At 36.7% G+C, this 22912-nt stretch overlaps 2 protein-coding genes and 1 non-coding gene across 4 annotated transcripts; 1 reads left to right on the top strand and 2 right to left on the bottom strand.

Annotated features, from left to right (window-relative positions):
* Positions 1 to 10305: 10305 nt before the first annotated feature.
* On the bottom strand, positions 10306 to 13487 carry LOC140791682 (disease resistance protein UNI-like). The gene is made up of 2 exons (XM_073142294.1): positions 13377 to 13487; positions 10306 to 12737 (listed from the first exon to the last, which is right to left on the bottom strand). Exon 2 carries the CDS (start codon positions 12570 to 12572, stop codon positions 10446 to 10448), a length of 2127 nt encoding a protein of 708 aa, XP_072998395.1. The 5' UTR covers positions 12573 to 12737; positions 13377 to 13487; the 3' UTR covers positions 10306 to 10445.
* Positions 13488 to 14817: 1330 nt separating this feature from the next.
* Positions 14818 to 14890, top strand: TRNAR-ACG (transfer RNA arginine (anticodon ACG)). Its single transcript has one exon. It is a non-coding gene; the product is annotated as a tRNA-Arg (tRNA).
* A 2587-nt stretch (positions 14891 to 17477) lies between these two features.
* On the bottom strand, positions 17478 to 22906 carry LOC140792920 (uncharacterized protein At3g27210-like). Of its 2 annotated transcripts, none has more exons than XM_073144157.1 (3): positions 22741 to 22906; positions 18325 to 18408; positions 17478 to 18224 (listed from the first exon to the last, which is right to left on the bottom strand). In XM_073144157.1, the coding sequence occupies exons 1-3, from the start codon at positions 22898 to 22900 to the stop codon at positions 17776 to 17778; spliced, it is 693 nt and encodes a 230-aa protein (XP_073000258.1). In that variant the 5' UTR covers positions 22901 to 22906; the 3' UTR covers positions 17478 to 17775. The 2 variants fall into 2 exon arrangements, with proteins under 2 accessions (XP_073000258.1, XP_073000259.1); XM_073144158.1 differs by having other exon boundaries at positions 18325 to 18405.
* Positions 22907 to 22912: the final 6 nt, after the last annotated feature.

The following is a 22912-nucleotide window of genomic DNA, read 5'->3' as shown; positions in this document are numbered from 1 at the left end:
GCTCTATAATGCGTCTTGCATGCATGGAACTCCCGATGGTGATCAGGACTAGCGGCAAGCCACCCAACTCTTTGACAACTTCTTTTGCAATGCTTCGTATATAAGGATCAGAGCTAAGAGTTTGCTCACTGAATTTCTCCTGGAATAGGCTCCATGCCGCAACCTTATTCAATTTATCCACTTTAATTTTTCGTTCCACTCTCATGGCACCGTAGACTTCGTCTGATCTTGTTGTCAATACCATATTTCGCTTATAAGGGTTGACTGCAGTGAGAGGGATTGGAACACATGCTGCTTCAAAATCTAGGGATCCCCATAGATAATCTAACAGCAGGAGAAAACTTCTATGAGTCAAGAAATTGGAGATAGTCTTGGCATTCGATTGTACATCATCGAGCTTGCCCAAGGCGAGTATCTTAATTATTTCATCTTGAACTCTAGAAGTTGTGACAAGAATCACGACATCAAAGATAGAGTTCCCACGATAAAAAGAATTTTAGATTTGTTTGAGGAAGTGGGTCTTCCCTACACCACCCATGCCCCAAATTCCAATCCTTGTCACAGTATCATCTTCTCTAAAATAGTGGAGTGCCTCTTGAAGATTGGAATCTAGTTGACTTGATGCATGGGATGTGGTGGGCATATCTAGGATAAGAGGAGGTAGTTTCTCAGCAATTAATTCAAATGCTCCTTTTGTGGATAACTTTTGAAGCTCTAGATGCTTCTTGATAGCCCTTTTGTTGATGGAGTAGTTTAAGCAGCAATTGAGAGAGTATCCGTCAAGACACTTGCAACTTCTTCGATTGTATTTTCTTCCAATCACTTGAGTTTCAATAATAATGGCCTTCACCTTCTCTGGCCACTATTTTACCTCATCCTTTGTTGTAAGATTCTTTCTCTCGGCAGTCTTTATTTGCATATTGGCATTCTTCATCCTCTCCTCCAAATCTCTAGTGGCATCTTGCAGGTCTTTCACATTGTTGCCAACTTTAAAAGGACATGTTGCATGCACAATGATGTGATTCATCAATGAAGTCATAGGAGATAGGAGAATGCTAGTAATGCTGCCTATATTTTGATCCATTGATTTCGAGAGTGATTATTTGCTATTTGAAAATTAAGGAAGACAGTATAATATATATATAGAGAAAAGAGACTGCAAAGGTAGAACAAGCTTGCAAGCGCCAGATTTATCACTAGAGGGAAGACTATATCAGTAGTCATTCTGAGAAAAATTCAAGATCAACGTCAAGAATATAACAATGAAATAAGTATAGTAACACAAGTGGTTAATCAAAAAAATAAACAAGTGAAAGAATTTAATTAATTTGCAAGAACAATCAAGCAATTGAAAGCTTTTTTACCCATACATTGGTTCATTAATTTGCATGAAAAATTAAAATAGTTTTTTTATATGATCAACCATTTTTAATTATACTTTGTAGAACAACCCAAACTTTTTTTTTACATTTATACGAAATTCATAGATAGTTTAATAGAGAATTTGAAATAAATAATCGAGTGATACATAACTTATTTGAGGGTTTCTTTCGTACAATAGAGTTAATTCTTTATCAATAAATTTGATGAAGATCTAACGGTTAAGATCTTTAAGAGTATAATAGGAATGAAAGAGAAGGTGAAGGCCACTGTTATCAAAATGTGTAGAGCACTTCTTCCGTACCGTAAAGTTAATTGTTTATCAATCAGTTTAATGAAAATCTAATGGTTAAGATCTTCAAGGATATAATAAGAAAATTAAAAAGTTAGGCACACGTAATTAAATCTTCTTAACTAATATACTATTTTTCTTACGTAATATGATTTTGGAACTGATATCGGAAAACCGGTACCGGGTATGAAAACTGGCTATTATAGTCATTGGATTAAGATTATAATTTTTAAAAGTGCATTAAAGTATTTGCCAACTTATTTTGGTTAGTGAAGTGACGAGCAAAGATAGGCACTATTTTCTTGGTTGACTAATTAGTTGAAACTTTTTTGTTTGTTCGTTGGTTTAATTTCTTGTGTCCATTTAGAAAAAAAAAATGAATGCTTATCCATAAAATAATACATCAAGCCAGCTAGCTAGAAAATTCGTAAACAACATTTTTGAATTGAAAAAAATTACTAAACTTTTGCTGATTGTTTCTTAAATTTGACATCTAATTCTACAGGCTAAGTATCATACTACTAGGACTACCAATGCAACTTGTAGAATATAAATAACCTACGGGATCACAAATTATAGTAAGGCAAGCAGTTAATCAAGCAACAAACAAACGAATGAGGGGATTTAAATTTGGAAGAACAATCAAGTTGGAAGCATACCAGTGGACTGAAGGCTTTATATTCTCAACTGGATTGAGAGGATAAAAAATGAATGCTATTTGGTGCTCCAAGATACCTAGAAATGTAAACTATTTATTACCAATCTGGATTTGAGAACAGCTTGGGGGAAAGTCTATTTATTGACAACAAGGATATGAGAATAGTTTAGAAGATTGGAGCATGAAAGGAATAATAAAAGCTTGCAGTTTATTTAAGTTATGAAAGGTGGAGAATTGTTGAAGATTTGTCGAACAAGCTTGCGAGCATTCAAACGCCCCCATGGGATTTTCCCAACTTAAGTCCGCCCTATAAATGCTAAAGTGGAGATTTTAGAGCTTTTATGCTTAAGAGAAATATCAAGCCACCATTGTATTGAGGGAGACTAGAGTTGAGAAACTCTTTGTAATTAAAGATTTGCATGGTAAAGGAAGATTACTTCGCTCATGGATGTAGGCACATTGCCGAACCGCATAAATTTTATCTCTCTCTCTCTCTATTGTCTCTATTGCTTCTATTTTTGAGATTATTTGTATAGGATGTCTAATACGTTATTAGAAATTATTTATTACTATTCCATCACTATTAGCACTACATAAGAATTTTCTACAAATTGTTTGGTTTTGTCGTTACTATTCCTGGGGTAAAGGTTTTGCTTCCGCTTCCCTCACCCATTTAGAATTTAGCATAAAACCGAAGATATAGTTTCTTAGCAACTGATTCAAATGCTCCTTTCACGAACAACTTTTGAACCTCTACAAGCTTCGCAACAGCTCTCTTATCGATGGAGTAGTTTGAGCATCAATTAAGAGAGTATTCACCGAGACACTTGCAACTCCTTTGCTTGTATCTTTCTTCAATTGCTTGCATTTCGAAGACGATGGCCTTCACTTTCTTAAGCCACCTTTATACTTGATTCTTTGCTATAAGAACATTTCTATCTAGCGCTCTCTATTTGCATGCTTACATCCTTTGTCCTCTCTTCCAAATCTGTGGAGGCGTCCTGGAGGGCTTTCACATTATTGCCAACTTTAAAAAGATATGTTTGCGTGCTTAGTTTTGAGATTCATCAAACTTGCCAAAAGAGATTGGCATGTGCCAATGAATTTGGCTAGAAGCTCCATTGACTTCAAGAATGATTACTGGATAGGTTGAGAGACAGTAATAAGTTTGCGTATCAGTAGAGAAAATCAAGAGAGGCAAATAATATATGCGTTGAAAAAGGAAAAGCTAGAATGATAGAACAATCGATAAGATGCAAGGAAGCAAATGTAGATTTTTTTTTCTTTTTGGGGGATAAAGAGTTTTGGTGGACCACAGTGTTGCAAGCAGATAATAGTAGACTTGATCAACCGGCTCGGACCCGGTTTAGGCTCGGCCCGGCTTGAGTCCGAACTACCCATGGGCGGCATGGGCCAGCCCTTTGCTCGCTCGACTCGGCCCGGAAGCCCGCCCGTTTGGCCTGCAACTACGCTCACCCGTTCAGCTACAGTAAAAACCGAATCAAATTTTGGTACTAAACCGTTTTACATTTTTTTTAAAGCACACATTTAAATTTTTTTAATTTATTATTATTATTTTTAAATGGAGGAACATAAATATTTTTTTTAAATAAGCTAATAGTAAAAATAAAAAAAAATCTAAAAATAGCTAAAATGTGGGTTGGGCCGGCCCAGCCCAACCGGCTAGCCCAATATCTCATGGGCGATAGGCGGTAACGAGCTAGACTATTCTAGCCCGGCCCGAGTGATTGGTGGGTCGGGCTGTGAACAAATACTTAAGTCCGGTTGGCTCAAAAAACTCGGCCCAAATCTGGCCTGGCCGTCCAATGATCATATCTAAATAATAGAAAGAAAAGAACATGAGGTGGTAGCTTACGTTTGTGAAAGAGCAAGTACTCAAATGAAAAGACAAGGTGATCAAATACTGAGTGAAGGATAGAGAGAGGTGTGTGTTTGGCACAGAAAGATACGAGAATCTCAAGTATGCAACTCTAAAATTTTAGAAGGACAAGAGGTTAGAAATGTGAAGCATTATAACTCTGTTCCAAAATAAAGAAAGAAAAAAAGGAAGAAGCTATAAATAAAGAGAACATCTTTTAGTTTTACCCAAATAAATAAATTTTTCTCAAGTTCATACAACATTTAGAATTGCAGTAGCTCAGGCATCCAAGTTTTTTTTTTAATTTTCCCAGTGGAGAATTACTTTAATACGAGTTTGTTGTGACCAACTAAGTTAGCCAAGCAACAATGTGTGCACGAATCATACAAGTATCATATCAAAAGAACCGATGAAACAATTTTGCATCACTTAGGACGATTGATTGAACGCTATATTTTGATTTTATTATTCAGGTCAACGCATTCGCAACTTGTTTAAATAATGTACCTGCGATGAATTAAATGGCTAGACACAAGATCCAGTTGACCAAACAAATAATAGGGATATTGAATCATTTTAGTGGCTAGACGCAGGATCTAGTTGATTATTTTTCAGTAGTTTGAATGCCATTCAGATATTTCGGTTGTACTAACTCTGAAATTAACCTATTAATTTCCAAGAATATTAGAAAACTATGGATGAAACCATGGAGGGAAAGCAACAAACAATGCAATAGCACTAGCGAAATAGATAAAAAAAAAATTATATTTTTTGGATTGATGAGCTGAAATAAGCTAAAGGTTACCGAGAGGCCAATGGATACTCTCTATCCTGCCAGAGAAAGACCTCAAGTTCCTTCAGCTTTGGGGATTCAATACTCCAACGGACCCTGTTAGCAACTCTGTTCATCTCTCTCCGGGTATGTGAGAACACAACATTATTAAAGTTACTCACCATACTCCGGCAACTAGCTACAGTGCCCCTGAGTCTCCAAGGCACAACTAGATCGCCGTTCAAAATCCTCACCAGCTCTTCATACTCAACGACTACTTTCACCACTCTTCCGCTTCCCCACGAAGAAGAAAAGTGGCAAAGGTCACCTGCTGGTCCTTTGGACATCTGAAAGCAGTCAGGATCTTCTTCACGTCCATAAGCCACCGGTTCGCCTCCATGGGATCAGTCATGCCACTAAACACCGGAGGATTTAGCTGCATAAACCGGTTTAGTGGCCATGATGACCCCCCCCCCCCAACCTGATCGGCTATAGAGAGATGCTCAGACGATCCACTCAGCGGATTTGTCCTGGCCGCCGTTGTGCGTTCGCGAATTAGCTCCTCAATGAACCTCTCCTGCTGTCTGACCAAACGCCCGAGGGCCTCTACGCTGCTGGCTGAAGCATCAACGGTTGGCTCATCAACTGGAGCAGAAGCTCCCTCAGAAACGGTCGCCCGGATCGACCTAGTGCGTCTAGGCGGCATTCCTGTTAAGTTCAACATAATTTATTTAAGATTTACAAAATTACACCTACATGTCTCTAACATTCTCATGTCCAAAACTATCAGGGTTCTTTATATTTCCTAAATCAATATGTGGATTGTACCCTAGAGAACTTGCCAGATTATAGTAAACCTGGCTCTGATACCAAGTTGAAACACCCACTTCCAAAACTCACGTGTTCTTCACGTGGGTATGTCCACGTGATTCCCACGTGACCGGTCAGTGAAATATTCTCACCAAGTATTTTAAACGAACCAAGCAATACCATAATAAACCAACAAAAGTCCTGAATTAATAATATCACAGGCCTCAACAAGTCTCTAGGGTTACAAGTTCTTCTCTAATCTGCTAAAACATAAATACCCTCGCAGGGGCTAAGTTTAACTGAAATAAATAGAAATAACAAATGCAGGAAAAATAGGGAATTAAATCTTCTACTCCTCGATGTCCGCATCCTCTACAATCATCTCTGAAATAATTCCACTAAAAATGGCAGTGAGCACAGGGCCCAGCAAGTAGAATCTAATAACAATCTAAGAAATATTACATGATAAGTAAAAATGCAGCTCATACATGTCAGGGTAAAGTACTTGGTGATTTTTTTATAGCTTTCATCATCATAGCTTATCTTGCATAGAAAAATCCACACGGGAGTCGAGTCACAATAACATATCTCACACAGCATCACAAAAATCGAGGAGGACTAGTCAACTAGCGGTATTATCGCCCATACATGCCTGGCAACGCTGCATATGACTGGTTGTCTGTGGCCATCAGACTAAGGACCCTAGTCGTAGGCCCATCAATACCGTTCTAGTAATCATCGCACAGAGCGAAACCATCACATACGGCTGAGAAGAGCACACAACTCAATAGACGCCCTGACCCTGCGTCCTCGGGTACCGCTAGAACTACAATCCCAATCTCTCAATCATCTTTTCTAATATCATACTAGTCTAGTCTCCAATTAGGGCAGTGTAATCACCTGAATGCTCCACCTGCTACCGACCTCAGGTGTAGGCCGCTAATATAATACCGTATAACATACACTCTACCCCTAACCCCGGGTTGAGTAGGTAAAAGGGCACTGCCTAACTGAGACTTGACTAATAGTGATACGTGCACGTGGTGTCATGACTTCTATTATTTATTTAACATAATCATTACAATAGCAGTTATCATGATCAAACATGGGGTCTATCAATACTTGAGCATTAAGTGATAAATAATACAAAAAGAACTGACATGTAATTAAATGCAAATATGGGATGTCATATAAAATTTATATGTAAGAAGCATCATTTAACTACCACAGGTAAGATATGGCATAAGCATGCAATTTAAAGACTATTATAGAATTCAACTCGCCTGGTGTATTTCTGGAATTTGTCTTACTCTCCTAATCGCCGGCTCTCCCGAATTTCAAGATCCTTCCCGCACAATGCCGAATCTAATAATTTATAAATAAACATAAAGTTAATGGACTTATAAACTAACCGTGTTGTTGTGTATATTAAGTTTGATTTTCTAGGTCCGAGATATTATTTGTCCTAATTACTATAATAATGGTCATTAGAGCGGTTCGCATTGTAAATGTGAAGATAATAGAGAAGACTTAATATTCAATATTATTTTGATCTTGCGAAAATCACTAATTTTATTAATAACATGATTGAGAAATTATAATAATTATAAATTGTGCAGCTATCAGAATTTAAGAAAATAACAGACTCAAAATTAATTAGACTAGGGTTAAAGAAAAATGTTAAAGGTTGGGCTGAGCCCAAGGTCCAGCAATTTAAGTGAGGGTGAGAGGGAGAGAGTGGGCTGCAGACCCACCTACAACCCACTGGACCAGAAGTAAAGGGCTGGGCTCCAGAGCCCGGGCCGGGTAGGGGAGTTGGTGGACCGGGCTCCGTGAGCCCACCCCGACAACAAAAAGGAGGTGGGCCGGGGCCCTCCGCGGCCCACCGTGGCTAAGGAAGGTGGTGGTGGACTGGGCTCCAGAGCCTAGTCCACCGAGACCCTTAGAAAAAAGACATAAGGGACTGTGGACTTGGGCTGCAACGCAGCCCATGCCACAGTCCAAGGGAAAGAGAGAGAGAGCAGTGGGGGGACCCAACCCCCCACCCTCTCCTCGTCTCCACGACCGAGAAAGAGAAACAGAGGAGAGGGGTCTTGCTGCCGGCGTTCCCTGTCGCCGGCAGCCCCCTCCCCTCCCCCGGCTCTAGCAGCATCACCCCCAAGTCGACTGTGTCGACTTGGGCGCAGAAGAGGAAAGAACCTCCGGCTAGTGCGGCCGGAGGTGTGAGTTGAAGGACTCCATGGCCGGCTGCCGTGGGGTTCTCAACCTAGTGCGAGATGGGCTCGAAGCCCGATCCTTGGATACCCAACCCTTCCAAGTGAAGAGGTGGGTCAGCCGAAAACGAAGAGCGAGGCCACCACCACCGGTGGTGGCTGCTAGTGCCAAAGGATTCCAACGGTGGGAGGCAACATGGCATCGCCTCCCACGCGCCCTGTGGGTACCCAATTTGGGTACCTACAGCTAGGGGAAGAGACCGGGAAGCTTCCCGAACCGGTGGTTTGTCGACCCGAGGTCGCCGGCCGGCGAATTTCCCGGCGAAAGTAAACTAAAAATAAAATCCTAAATACGCATGCTTACTAAACTATTTTCGAATTAAACTAGCGAGGGGCTGAAGGCTGACCTGACGATCGAAGAGGGAGGGTTTTGGTCGGCTGCCGGCGTTCCGGTGGCTCGTTGCCCGTGACGAAGACCTCGGCGGCTCGGAAGAGAAAAGGAGAGTAGAGAAACAATGAAGATGGGGAGATTCCGCAAAAGAAAAGAACCTTAGGGGAGAAGGGGGGTTAAATAGAGGAGAGGGGAGAGAATCGGAGTGGAGTTACTCCACTCCGGCGATCTTCTCTCCCACCTCTCGCAACTAACCGCGAGAGGTGGGGGAAAGGGAAGAAGGAGTCAGCGCACGCGCTTGGCGCGTGTGCTGCGGTTAGGGTGCACGCGCGTAGCACGTGCGCCAATTTTTTTTTTTTTTTTTTTTTTTACGGGTGTTACAAATAGCTTATCTGCAATCCATGTAAGACCACAGAGGCTTCACAGATAAAAGTATTCTAAGCTGACCAATTCACACAGTTATTGTAGTTATTTTATGTATAAAGTTAGACTAAATCACAACTATCTTGGGTTTATAATTTGCCGAATGTATTTGGCAGAATGTAATTCGTAGTTGTATTACATAAATATTTATAATTATCTTATTTATTTTACTTATTAATACTTGCGTCATCTAAAGACAAAATTAATATAATAGAATAATAAATTTATTTTCATCTCAATAAATTGATATTTGTTTTGGATTAATTATATCTGATTTTATTTTTTAACCAGATAAACCTCTTACCTAAGAAAATTTTAAGCTCAGATATTCTATGTAGTTATATTTTTTATTTTTAGTCAAGGGGTTTATATGATTGTTTATCTTAGTTCAATTATTCTATATGAATAATAAAAAAGTTTATAGGGTGTTTATAGAAAACGGTAATAGTTAGAAGGCTAAGCATTAATTATCCTTGGTTTTTTTTTTCATCCAAACTCATGAAACGTGAATGCTTTAAATCTTGGACCAATCCGATCACATCCGAAGGGTAAACTCGAAAAATAGTAACAACAAAAGAAACTTATTGGACAAAGCATAAATCTTTATATTTTTTTAAAAAGTTTTTTCATACGATCAATCATTTTTTTATTATACATTGTTTTGTTAGTTAGATATATGAAGCCAGTTATCTAGAAGATTCGTAAATATCATTTTTGAAAGAAAAATTACTACCGGTTGTTACTTAAAATTGACATCTAATTCTACAAATTATGAAAAGAAGAAAAGAAACAAAAAGAGATAGAAAATTAAACTGACAAAACAATGCAAGAAGATACGCATTTTAGATTATGTGAGAAAATAATGTGGTCATGAACAATGTGCACTTCATAGTCATTACCAAATAGTTCACAACATAACAGTGATTTTAAAATTAAGGAAAGCAACTACAACATAGTAGGAATAGCTGGTTCGATGTCAAAGAAACCAATGTCATCAAAAAATTTGCAAACCTTTTCGAGAGAAGATCTGAGGCTATCTTCCTCCCATTCTAGACCTTCCCACAATGACCTAGGCCAATATTCTATCTTCTCTAATTTACTCGGTATGGTATGTGGCTGGAAAGGTAGTTTCTTCAATTTTTCACATCCTTCAACATGAAGATATCGCAAGGATGGGAAGATGACTCCCAGATCACATATGGCGTGCAATTTTGGAAGAGCATTCAACACCATACACTGGAGGCAAGGGAATGTGGGAATCAATGCATCTCCTCCATCTTCTTGTATTTCTGGCACAGAATTCTCACCATGGTTATTCTCCCGGCTACAAATAACATTCGTCATATTGAAGCATTTATCGATGAACAGTTCTTGAAGGCATGGGAGATGCACTATCCATGAGACGTTCTCTATTTTGTTGCACGATAAAAACTCCAAGCTCCGAAGTTTTGGAAATATATCCTTTGGAGAAACTCCCTTCCACACGATCATTTTCAGATCCTCCATCATAGTGAAGCGAAGTATCTCAAGATCGAGATGTGAGTTGGCATTTTGGCCACTTGTATGAATTAGTATTTCTTCCGTTCCACTTGTCGAAATCTCAAAGTGATTCAAGTTCCCAAGAAAATTAGCCGTCAAGAAGAGTGCAGTTCCTTCGATGGCATATTTTAAGAGATTGAATAGGTATATTGGTTGACTTCTCAAGCAATTGGAACTGAGAGTCACTTCCCACAGTGATTCCAAGAGCTCTCGGGTTATGCAAACTCTTCAATTCCTCCAATAATGATGGTAGGGAGTATATTGTGTCGAAACTAAATAAATCCAGCACCTTTAGAGCATTGAGTGTGGAGAAAGCACCCTTTGATATTGTTTGAATGAGATTGTGTCTGAGATGCAAGAATTTGAGATTGGTAAGGGACTTCAGCTCCTCGGGCAGTGACTTAATAAGGTTGCCACTTAAGTTAAGGTACTGAAGTTTAACCAGCTTACATATCTCCATAGGGAACTCTTTCAAGTAGTTATCTTGAAGGTCAAGAAATGTGAGTGCTTGCAAAGCCTGGATATTCACAAGTACTGTACTTTCTTGCAGATCATAAGCCCGTAGAATTAGGGTTGTAAGTTTAGTAAGAGGAGGAAAAGATAATCTTTTGCAGGAAATGTTCATTACTGATATTCGCTCTACCTCATTGCCGATATTCTCTACTTGCCCAACATCTACATTGATGATCCATTTGTTGTTGTTTTCTCCGTAATCACGTGCTATCCATAATGCCATGTCACGAAGCACATCATGCATTTTCACACTCTCAATCACATAGCCCCATGATTCATAGCTAGTTGAATCCTCCAATAAGCATGCAGCTTGTAGCTTATCCATGAGATCGTATCCATAATTATAAGAACTTCGTAATGTTTTGTCCACCTTTACTAGGCCTAACCCTATCCAACATAGGATGAGTTCCTCTTTCGGGATTGCATAATCCTCAGGCCACATAGAACAACTCAAGAAACACTGCCTCAAGGTATCAGATTCCAAGCTTTCATAGCTAAACTTCAACGTCTGGAAAGTTGTGCTTTCTTTTGCATTTGGTCGGTTTTCGATCTCATAAAGTTGTGACTCCTTAAGTTGCTCGAGGGCCCTTTCCCATGCTCTATAATGCTTCTTGGCATGCATGGAACTCCCGACGGTGATCAAGGCCAGCGGCAACCCATCCAACTCTTTGATGACTTCTTTTGCAATAGTTGCTATATAAGGATCAGAATTTAGAGTTTGCTCACCGACATTCTTCTGGAATAGGCTCCATGCGGCAATCTCGTCCAGTTTATCGACTTTAATTTGTCGTTCCACTCTCATGGCACCGCAGACTTCGTCTGATCTTGTTGTCAATACCACCTTTCGCTTGTAAGAGCCGACTGTAGTGAGAGCGATTGGAACACCAACAGCTTCAAGATCTAAGGGTCCCCACAAATCATCCAATAGCAGAAGAAAGCTTCTATGAGCCAAGAAATTAGAGATAGTCTCGGCATTCAATTGTACATCATCGGACTTGGCCAAGCCGAGTTTCTTAAATATTTCATCTTGAACCTTTGCTGTTGAGCACTCTTTAGAAGCTGTGATAAGAATCACGACATCAAAGATAGAGTTATCACGATAAAAAGAATATTGGATTTGTTTGAGGAGGTGGGTCTTCCCTACACCACCCATGCCCCAAATTCCAATCCTTGTCACAGTATCATCTTCTTTAAGGTAGTGTAGTGCTTCTTTCAGGTTGGAATCTACTTGACCTGATGCATTGTATTCGGGGGGCATGTTTGGGATAAGAGGAGGAGGTCGTTTCTCAGCAACTGATTCAAATGCCCCTTCCGCGTACAACTTTTGTACATCTAGAAACTTCTTGGCAGCCCTCTTGCTGAAAGAGTAGTTTGAACAGCAATTGAAAGAGTATCCCCGGAGACATTTGCAACTCCTTTGGTTGTATGTTTCTCCAATTGCTTGCGATTCAGAGACGATGCCCTTCACCTTCTTCAGCCACCTTTGTACTTGATACTTTCTTGTAAGACCCTTTCTCTCAGCTGTCTCTATTTGCATATTGACATCCTTCATCCTCTCCTCCAAATCTCTGGAGGCATCTTGGAGGGCTTTCATATTGTTGCCAACTTTAAAAGGATATGTTGCATGCAAAGTTATGTGATTCATCAATGAAGTCAAAGGAGATAGGAGAATGCTAGTAATGCTACCTATAATCTGATCCATGGATTTCAAGGGTGATTACTTGCTATGTGGAGAGAAAGTAACACGCTTGTTTATCAGTAGAGACAATCAAGGGAGATAGCGTAATATATATATGTAGAGAAAAGAGACTGCAATGGTAGAACAAGCTTGCAAGCGCCAAATTTATCACTAGAGGGAAGACTATATCTGTAGCCATTTTGAGAAAAATCCAAGATTAGTGTCAAGTATATAACAATGAAATAAGTATAGTAACGCAAGTAGTTAATCAACCAATAAACAAGTGAGATAATTTAATTAATTTGCAAGAACTATCAAGCAATTGAAATGATACGATCCGGGTCTAATAGGATCGAATTATGAGGACATTTGGCTCGATGAATCGAGTCTATTTATCTTTTAATTGAGTTAAGTTTATCTCTTATGTAAGCCCATAAGACAGGTCTAGTTAAATCATGTAAGCCACTAAGATAAATTCAATTAATCTAAATTATATATGTACAAGGGGGAATCAAACTCATGACTTTCGTGGCATCTTGGAGGGCTTTCATATTGTTGCCGACTTTAAAAAGGATATATTACATCTATATTTGTGTGATTTATCAATGAAGTCAGAGATTGGATGATGCTAATAACATTGCTGATGTGGGAATCTTAAAAAAAGGCACAGTAAAATGGAAAGACAAGTACCAGTCTTAATATATATATATATATAGTCTACAGCAATTTTGATAAAATCCATGGATTATTGTCGAGTATATAGCAATGAAATAATTATAGCAAGGCAAGCAATTTAATTTTGAAAGAACAATCAAGTTGGAAGCAAACCAGTGAAGTGAAGGCTTTATATATCAGTTGGATTGAGAGGATAAAAAATGAATGCTATTTAGTGCTCCGAGGTACCCAGAAACGTAAACTATTTATTGCCAATCTGGATATGAGAACAGCTTGGGAGAAAGTCTATTTATTGGCAACATGGATACCAAAGGAATAATAAAAAGCATACATGATATAATTAACCTTATGATTGTGGGTTTGGAATTATTCCCAAATTGATGCTTAATTACTTTGGAATCTCATGCAAGCATCTCTTAATTAAAAGCAAATTCCAGACAACCTTTATGAGCTAATTAATCTTTATGCTATGTTCTTCTTACTCGTCACTTCACCAACCTAGCAAAAAGAGATTCTTTCTTGCTCTCTGAACACAGGAACTTCTAGTGCTTGGAATATTTGCCAGCAGCTACCCAATGTATATATAAGTGTGAGCTAATTAAACATTTCATTTTCGCTAAAGATAACTGTTTACTTGCTTTTGTTTTAGTGCAACTAGTAACTAACCAACCTTTCAAGTGAGAGCTTCCAAGTGTTATAGATATATAATCCCATTCTTTAATCAATTATGACTAAGCTAGCCAGACTAAGTAGATTCTAAATTTGATTGATTACACACTAACATCAGATAAGTGCGTTTAGATGAGGTTTTTCATTTTTTTTTCAGATATTTTACAAGTTTGTAGTAAAAATAATTAAGGACTATACTTTTTATAGTGCACTTCTCTCATGAGAAATGGAACTGCAGCTTTGAAAAACTAAAGTTCAATGAGTAGCTGTAATAATTTTTTTTTTTTTTTACCGAGAGGGCCGAGGTAAAATATAATGTGTATAGATACATATATCATGCGGGCAATTGGGGCAAAAAATTTAGAATTATTATTTTCCGCCAACAATGCGGGGAAAAGGAAAATGCGAGGAACAGGAGTATTTTTGCCATTGGATTGAAAGGCCATACTATTTACTATTTAACATATACTCAAAAAGTATTTTCATCGTTTGGTTTAAAATATCACCGGTTCCCAATAACAATTTTATATTTTAATAATAAATTTATATCACATTAAATATAATTATTATACCTTATACTAGTATTGAATTAAATATTGCAGTAGCTTATACCCTCTTCTTCTAGTGTTAAAAATTAGAATACTTATGCCTATTACACCCTTATTCTACAAATGAACGAGGGCTTAATGTACTTCTAACACAATTTTGATATTTTGATGTAGATTAGCTCCAAAATTCTGTTAGCTAGCCCACCCGCAAAATATTGTCTTCCAAACAATGAAAAATGAGAGTCATTAAATTATAATAAGAAATGGGTTTAAGAGATATTTTATATCAATTGATCAAAATTAATATCTTTTTTTTATATAGTGGATGGATAAAAGAAGAGAAGATTAATAAATATTACTATTATTAATATAACTAAGACTCTGTGGCCCAATGGATAAGGCGCTGGTCTACGGAACCAGAGATTCTGGGTTCGATCCCCAGCAGAGTCGGTTTTTGGGTGTTAATTACATATTATATTTTTGTCACTGTTTTATCCTTATTTATTAAATGGCTAATTGTGAGCAATAGCACAGGGGTTTAGATGTAATTAATTCTTTTTTTTATATAATTTTTTTAGTTTTTGACTATCATAAAATTAATTACTGAAATAACCCACCCTTAAAATTAATTTCAACGTTGGTCTATTTTGAACACGTCAGTTGCCGCCTCATAATTCCAACCAAGAAACACTGAATTTAGCAGTATTCTACGTAAATTTTAAGTGTCGAAGATCAATATTTTGGGATAAAAATATATTTATTTTTATTTGACACGTCAAAAAATAGTTATGTTAGATAATAAATTTGGGAGGTAAATTATTTTGGGTAAATTTGTAAAGAGCAGTGGTTTGGTGATATGGATGATGTCAATATCATTCATGTATGGATTCATGTCACTTCCTATGCATAGTATATATTCTTTCTTTGATGAATTCTTGAAAGTGATTGAGAATGAGAATAAAGCCTTAATGCTACAATCAATTGTGATTGGGTACTAAATGCCATGGATAAATATTTTGAGGATCCCATATTGTTTCAGTCAATGCTACAGACTCAATCTTAGATAAGTTTCAAGAATAATATTATGTCCTTGTGAGTTCTTTTCTATAACATGGAAGAGATGAGTGCATATTAAAGGCATAACTATCACAATTCAGGGATAGCAATGAATCTATCCCTTCAAACTTCTAAGTAGGTAAAATATCAACTTTAAGCCCTCGTTAACTTGTAGAACAAAGGTGGGATAAGCATAAGTATTCTAATTTTTAATATCTATAAAAGAGGGCTAATACTAGTATAAGCTATTGTAATATTTAGACAATACTAGTATAAGGAGTAATAATCTCATTTGATACGACAAAAAGTTAATATTAAAGTATTGTATTAAAAATTGGTGATATTTTATATCAAATAATAAAAATACTCTTGAGTATATGTTAAAGTAGTAGTACTAAATAGTATTTTTCTGAAATAATATTATTTTTTATTGAAACTCGTGAACTTAAAATACTCTATATATCCATGCAATGCAAGATAATAAAAGATTATAAGCCCGCACCGCAAAAAAATAACTTTGCAATTTTTATATAAAGTAATCATGCACTAGATAAAGAGACATTATATGCTAATATAATATTATAAACATGCACTATGGTGTAACGCAAAGTTATAAGCTCGCATTGCAGTGTAATACGAAGTTATAAGCCTGTACTCAATATATAATAATCATACATTAAAAAAAAAAAATATGCGTTGCGGGCTAATATATGATTATAAGCCTGCACCACGGTGTAATACAAGGTTATAAACACGCACTGCGGTATATTGCAAGGTTATAAGCTTGCATTGTGAGAAAAGTGTGCGGGATTAATATTTTTATTTTTATTTTTATAAAATTTACTAGTTCGAAAAAAATAAAGTCTCAACTATAAGGTGAGATGACTACTATTTAAAAGAAGAAATAGATGAGAGAAAATATAAACTGTAGCTAAGATGATAGATATTTAATAGAAGAGATAGTGGAGAGAGAGAATCTCAATTGTGGCTAAGATAATGTGTAATTAAATGTTGTCTAATTTAGGGACAAAATAGTAATTGTGAATTACTATTAAATTATTTTTTAAAAGTTGTATGAAATAAGATGAAAGATAATGGTAAAAACTATACTAGAATAATGTAAGATATTGTTTAATTACAACACAGGAATAAATAGGCTTATTCTTATTATATAAGTGAGCGGGTGCTAAGAGAATAAGGTATCACCCAGATATCTAGTTTTGCAAACAATTGAAGTCCTCCTTAGAGCTAGATAGGAGTTCTCCTTAGCTGCCAAATTGATAAATTCATTAGAAATTATCAGTGGCTATATATATTATTGGTTCATTACTTAATAAATTAGCCTTTGAGGTAAATATAGTTATATAACATGGTACTAGAGCCTAATTTTTCTTATGAGTTCAAACATTGCTAGTAAAATTTTATTCTATATTTCTAGTATTACAGTATGGTGGGTCACACATCCTATCTTCTATCATCTGTCCACTTATAGTATACATTGTTGGTCCATAATCTAATATGCCTGAGAATTCTCTACCATTGGAGAAATATCATAAACTATCTATTACTACTCTCAAGAAAATGAAGAGATCTGAAGCAGGAACAAGAATGAATATAACTGCACTAGGATTTTCACCCTTCACTGAGTCTAAAGATCACAAGATCTAACTTATTAATTAGATTTTCTTAGGTAGAGAGGCCATATGAAACTATTCAATAGCATACTACCACCTACTTTTTACCTTATCCAACTCCTATTTTTTCAGAATGAACATTCTCAGCATACATATATTCTTTATTTTCTTTTAAACTAAATTGTCTTCATGTAACATATTCAACCTTTCAAGAAAAGCAAGATCTTTTAGTCGCAGAAAAGAAAAAATTATGCAGTTCCTAACAATTCTTTATCTCTCAAACATCTCAGAAGCAGTTACTCTGTAATTGCATTACTGGAAGATAAAGGTGTTAAGATGCAAAAAAGTTTGAACTGCCTGCTTATGGATGCTTCAGGTCCCTGACCATCTTCAACATTATATTGCCTTTTCATTTAGCCAAGTTACAAAATAGCATCACACAAAAAAGAGAGTTACAAAATAACAACAATATATGACACAGAATGTGCATCTCTTTCTTTATACAAATTTTCTCATCCAAGATGTATCAAGATAGTTTTATGAAGGCTAAGAAGATGGCTACTTATGGACATCACTCATATAAAAGATAGCTCAAGTAGCAGCTACTTGTCAGTAGTCCATTTTGAAGTCCATCGCTGCAGTTTATTAGGCAGTGCATGGTCCAGGGTTCTTCGGCCTCCTCTCATCGAAACTAAAAGTTTGAACCACACTCGGCAAGCAACATCGCAGTGTATTCCATGTCTTCTCCTTCCTGTTTTTGGTGTCTCTATCTGGAGTCACCTCACTGCTGCAAACAGAACTGGCTATGGAGATGTAGGGAGTTGCATCTACTGATTTCAGAGTATGGTTACTACTGACTTCATATGCATTAGCCTTTTCATTAATACAAGCTTTCTCTTCAGCCAAGTTTTGCTCATTGAGTGACTTCTCACTTTGCAAAGTTTCGAGAAGGAGGTCGGCCAGTTTCTTCCTAGAGGTGGGGGAAGGTTCAGATTTTGAGTCGGCATTGCCAGCCATAATAGCCCCGCTTAATGTAGGCATCACTCTTGTGCTTGACTGATAATTTGGAGTACTGCCTCGAGATGGGGTGAAGTCTACAAAAGATTTTTTTAAGAAAAAAAGAAAGAAGCAAATAATTAATCAGACATGCAATATGACAAAGTGCACACTTCAAGCTACAATGGTCTTATTTACCTCCATTGACACTGAAGAAATCATCCTCACAGTCAGAGTCCAACCATACTCGTGAGTCGAAGAAGATTTCCTCCTTACTACCTGCTTCATCATGAATTATATATCATCAGTTGAGAGGATTGAACTCAGAAAAGGTCAGAAGCGAAAGGCATGGAATCTTTGTTCAATGGTGACACAATGTCTTAGAGCTTACAATTTTTGTGAAGCAGCTAAGAAAAAGGAATCTAAACAGAACAATGATATTGAATATTTGCAGTAATGTTCTCTTAAGTCTTAAGAAAGTCAGATAATAGTAAATCAAACAAAATGTGCAGATAATTAAATGGACCAATCAATCTCTCCATATAGTAGAGGGAAAAATAGAAAAGGACAAACAAAATAAGAAAACAGAACCTTCTTCCTTTTGAGACCATTGTTGGTTATTAACCAAAGTATGTTGTCAAATCCTACCCAAAGTCAGTCAGCAATGAAGCCAAAATAAAAAGGATAAAAGGATTATTAAATTGTTTTAGGTAAAAGGATTATTAAATTATTTTTCTCCTTCCATCTTTAGAAAGCCATGCACTCTCTTAAGAAAATAAAGTCATGCACTCTATTTAATCAACTAAATAAATAAGCTCATAAAAAAATGTAACTTCCCAACCTACATTTCATCTGAACAACTAAGACAAAACTGCTAATAGAATCTAGGAAAAGGCACTCAATGCCTCGATTTTACATCTTCAAAGGAAGATTAGGACAACAAAGCATCAACCTCTTTGTTGCAATCATCTAACTCTCATCAAAATCTGACAGACTGCATTCTGAGGCTACAAACAAATATGAGTCAGACAACCATTTTAAGGCAACTACTTCTTTCAAGAATAATTTTCGGTATTTGATGGGAAAAGATGTAGTTTAAGAAGATCAGTGCCCAGCTGCCCTTAGGGATCTGTATCAATCCTTTTTTGCCAAAATAAAAAAGGCCAGAACCCTTGACATCTACATCACATGCTCTTTCCTTCCTATGCCAATGTTTACCTGTGAAGCATAGATACGGATACGGGATATGGGGATTCGGATACGGGGATACAATAAATTCTTAAAAGTAGGATACGGATACGGCATGGATACGCCAATAAATAAATAATTAATATATTTTCAATTTGTTATCAACCAATATAGCATATGGTAAAAAATGATTATCCTGTAAATGATAAAATAAAAAGAAAGAAAGCTACATATTTAATATCTACATGCCTAAAATTTTAGAATAATATTGTAATAGAAACTGATATGAAACATAAAATGTTAGTGAAATATTGAAACCTAATTCAACTATTAGTCGACAACTAATTTGGATCTTTAAATAAGTTTTAAGTTATATGTTTAATTCATTATAAAATAAGCAAAGCCTTAAAATATCATGAAGGATTAGACAATCGTATAATGTATATACATATAAAATATATGTTTTATATCATCATTTAGCACACATAAAAAAATGGATTGAATGATCAAGAAATGTATTGGAGCCATATTAGAGCCGTATCCTGCTGTATCAAAAAAATTAAGTTCATTTTTTTTAATTTGGATACTCCTCTAGCCATATCCGATATGTATTGGATACTGGTACGGAGGGGCAAATGAAGTATCCGTGATTCATAGGTGTTTACTGATACTTCTAAGTTCTAAGTACTTGCTTATAAAGTGTACAATCCTTCAATGATGGTCGTGCCACAGGCACAACACGTGCCGCGGCACTTGCCGGCCATGCTATAAGAGAGGGAGAGAAAAAGGTAAAGGATACTCACCTTCGCCTTTGTAGTCGCCTTCGCCATCGCTCGCCGCTCGTCAATTGCCACTCGCCGCTCGCCATCGCCGTTGTTTCGTCGGGTGCCCTAGCCCGCTCGAGAGAGAAGAGAGATCTAGAGAGAAAGAGAAGAGGGTTAAAAACTTAAGTTGCGGGTCCGGCTTTCTCAATCTCTCTTCTCTCTAGGGCTAGGGCATCCGACGAAGCGACGGCGACGGCGACAGCGACGGCAAGCGGCGGGCGGCGAGCGACGATCGACAACGAGGTCAATAATGAGCGACAAAACTATTAGGAGGGACGTCATGTGGCACCTCTCATGCCATGTGCTGGTATGCCGTTGGCGCAAGTGCCGATAGGTACGCCGTCGACACGGCTATCTATGCAATCCTTATTCCTAAATATTATGCATATTTTTCTATTATAACTTATGACAATGGTTAAGTCGAGTTAAGTCGAATTGAGTCAAGTTAATTAGTTAGTTTTATCTTATTGTTTTGAAGTTCAAATAAATCGGATAATCCACATATAGATCCGATCAGCTAGGAATTTTTATTCCTACAAATAGGAGTGAATATTTGTTGAAAATTATCATTAAAGAAATCTAAGTTTAGCACCAAGTTAATATTTTTGTCCTTATCTTTTACCGTAGTTGTTAGATCGTTTTTATCTTTTTAGGAGTAGATCATAGCTGTAGAAATATTTCGATCTTCCAAACCCTAGCCATCTTTCTCCACCAATAGCTACCCTCCCTTACGGCCGTCCACCACCACCCTTGCTCCACTGTTTTATTATTATCTTTTCATCCAGAAGTCGGATTCTCATAAAACCAGATCCATTAGAACTCTAACTTTCGAGGCTACTTTCATATAAATTTTCACAATTTTCTTACGTCCAAATCGGTCTAGATCTGGTTCATAACAGACAGGATGTATCTTGAAGTAATTGTCAAGTTAAGAACTCAACAATTCAACAGATATCACTATGTTTAATAATACCTTAATTGAACTAAACATAGCATGTTCTATGTTATCCTAATAAGGTAGGAGCAGCATAGTGGAAACATTCGTTTACCCTTCTACCATAATTTTCTTAATTTTTCTAATCTAACTGCTAGAAAATTTTCTATGTCAACAATGGAAGTTAGAAGGTAACCACTAGAAAAGTAATAAGCATCACATATACATCCACATATCACAAAAGGTAAATTTTACTTTTAAGTAGGTCTATCATGTAAGATACACATTCCAGAAAAGACAAATTTTTTAACAGGATGATGGTAGTACAATGAGGAATGCCTAAGGCCAAAGTTTTAAATCCAGAAAACAAAATTTCTTTTTGATGTAAAGCAGTGGAGAATGAGAAAAATCACCAAAACTGTCAGAAAAAGGACGACAAACAAAATATAGCCTAAATAGCACTTGTAGAAGAAAGTTACAATAAACTTGGAAAGCTCAAGAATGCTATGACTACTGAAAATGGTCAACAAGGCTATCTGTCATAGGAAATAACCACATTCCATTAAATAATAACAACAGAGACAACACAAACCTAGTCAGTGAATTCCCATCATATTACTCGACACTTCCATACGATCAGTCAACTTGTATTTGTAAGACTAGCATTGCTCGAGGAGATTCTAATAGGCCTCAAGCTTTCCTTGGATAATAAATATCAGTACATCCAGTAGGAACTATTCAAATAATTGATTTTTGGACTGACCTGACAAGCATATGATGTTTTAAAGGACAATAGTATGGAAACCTCACTCTAATACACAAGGTACCTCAGTAAAATAGCATCTAAGTATGTTTTTAGCTGAAGTATAAAAACATAATAACTAACTAAAATCAAAATCAGCTCACAATAATAAACGGTACTAATAAAACAAATGCTAAAAAATAATCCTCTCTTTCTTGTATCTTGATTATGAAGATCCTAATATATGAAAAAGGACTAAAGGAGATTCATTGAAAGTAAGTGAGATCAATGACACCCCTTGATAGTTGGTAAACATCAGCGACAGTCATAGTTCATAAACATCAGTTATAATCATGGTTGGTAAAACACCAGCAACAATCATACTTCCAGGTGCCACATACTTCAATACAAATATTTAAGAACCTCCCGAAAAGTTCATGGTATCCATATACCATAATCAATTAATGCATCCTAATGACTTCTTACAACAATTTGCAGTTCTACAAAGTAAATAAAATATGTGTAAATAATTTAAGCTCAGGCATCACTATCTAAAACAGTATACCAAAGCCAGGAATTCAATATCTTTATCACCCAAACTTTAAGACAATTAGAACATAAATCACCAAATATGTAAAATTGACCTGCTTTTCCTTTAAAACTATATAGAAACTATAGTTGTAGGACAGAATTAAGCATCAATATTTATCAGGCCATACTTCCAGAAGAAAATTATTATAAAAAAGAAACCCGCATAAACTTTTTCAACTCACTAATATATGCGGTTATATGAAGAGAAACAAAAAGGAACTCCTTTTAACAAAAACAAAAAAAAAAATTCAAAAGACACCATCTTCAAAGCAAACAAAAGGAAAGGAATTAATAAAAAAAAAACAGTAAAGCCCCAAACTTTGAAAAGATCATACCAAACACTGGGCTCTTAAAACCCAAGCCAGACTCCACAGGCACGCCCTTAAGATCAAATCCACCAACTGGGTCTTCCCCGTCATTCATGGGTTTCTCCTTGGCTGGTGAAGAAACGAAGAACCTCTTAGCCTTAGCACCTATACCCATCCGGAATCCCATAGCAACACCGGG

The sequence above is a fragment of the Typha latifolia genome, chromosome 7, assembly GCF_019914945.1.
Source record: "Typha latifolia isolate L0001 chromosome 7, TyphaL0001v2, whole genome shotgun sequence".
NCBI lineage: Eukaryota > Viridiplantae > Streptophyta > Magnoliopsida > Poales > Typhaceae > Typha > Typha latifolia.
The sequence above is the reverse complement of the archived record's forward strand: the minus strand, read 5'-3'. Positions and strand labels throughout refer to the sequence as shown.

Bases quoted from the DNA above. Each gene is read 5' to 3' on its own strand.
- LOC140791682 (XM_073142294.1), bottom strand. From the start codon at position 12,572: ATGGATCAGATTATAGGTAGCATTACTAGCATTCTCCTATCTCCTTTG.
- LOC140792920 (XM_073144157.1), bottom strand. From the start codon at position 22,900: ATGGGATTCCGGATGGGTATAGGTGCTAAGGCTAAGAGGTTCTTCGTT. The intron at 18,409-22,740 runs GTATGATCTTTT...TTCATGATGAAG, and splicing joins TTTTAAGAGCCCAGTGTTTG to CAGGTAGTAAGGAGGAAATC. The intron at 18,225-18,324 runs GTAAATAAGACC...AATCTTTTGTAG, and splicing joins TTTCTTCAGTGTCAATGGAG to ACTTCACCCCATCTCGAGGC.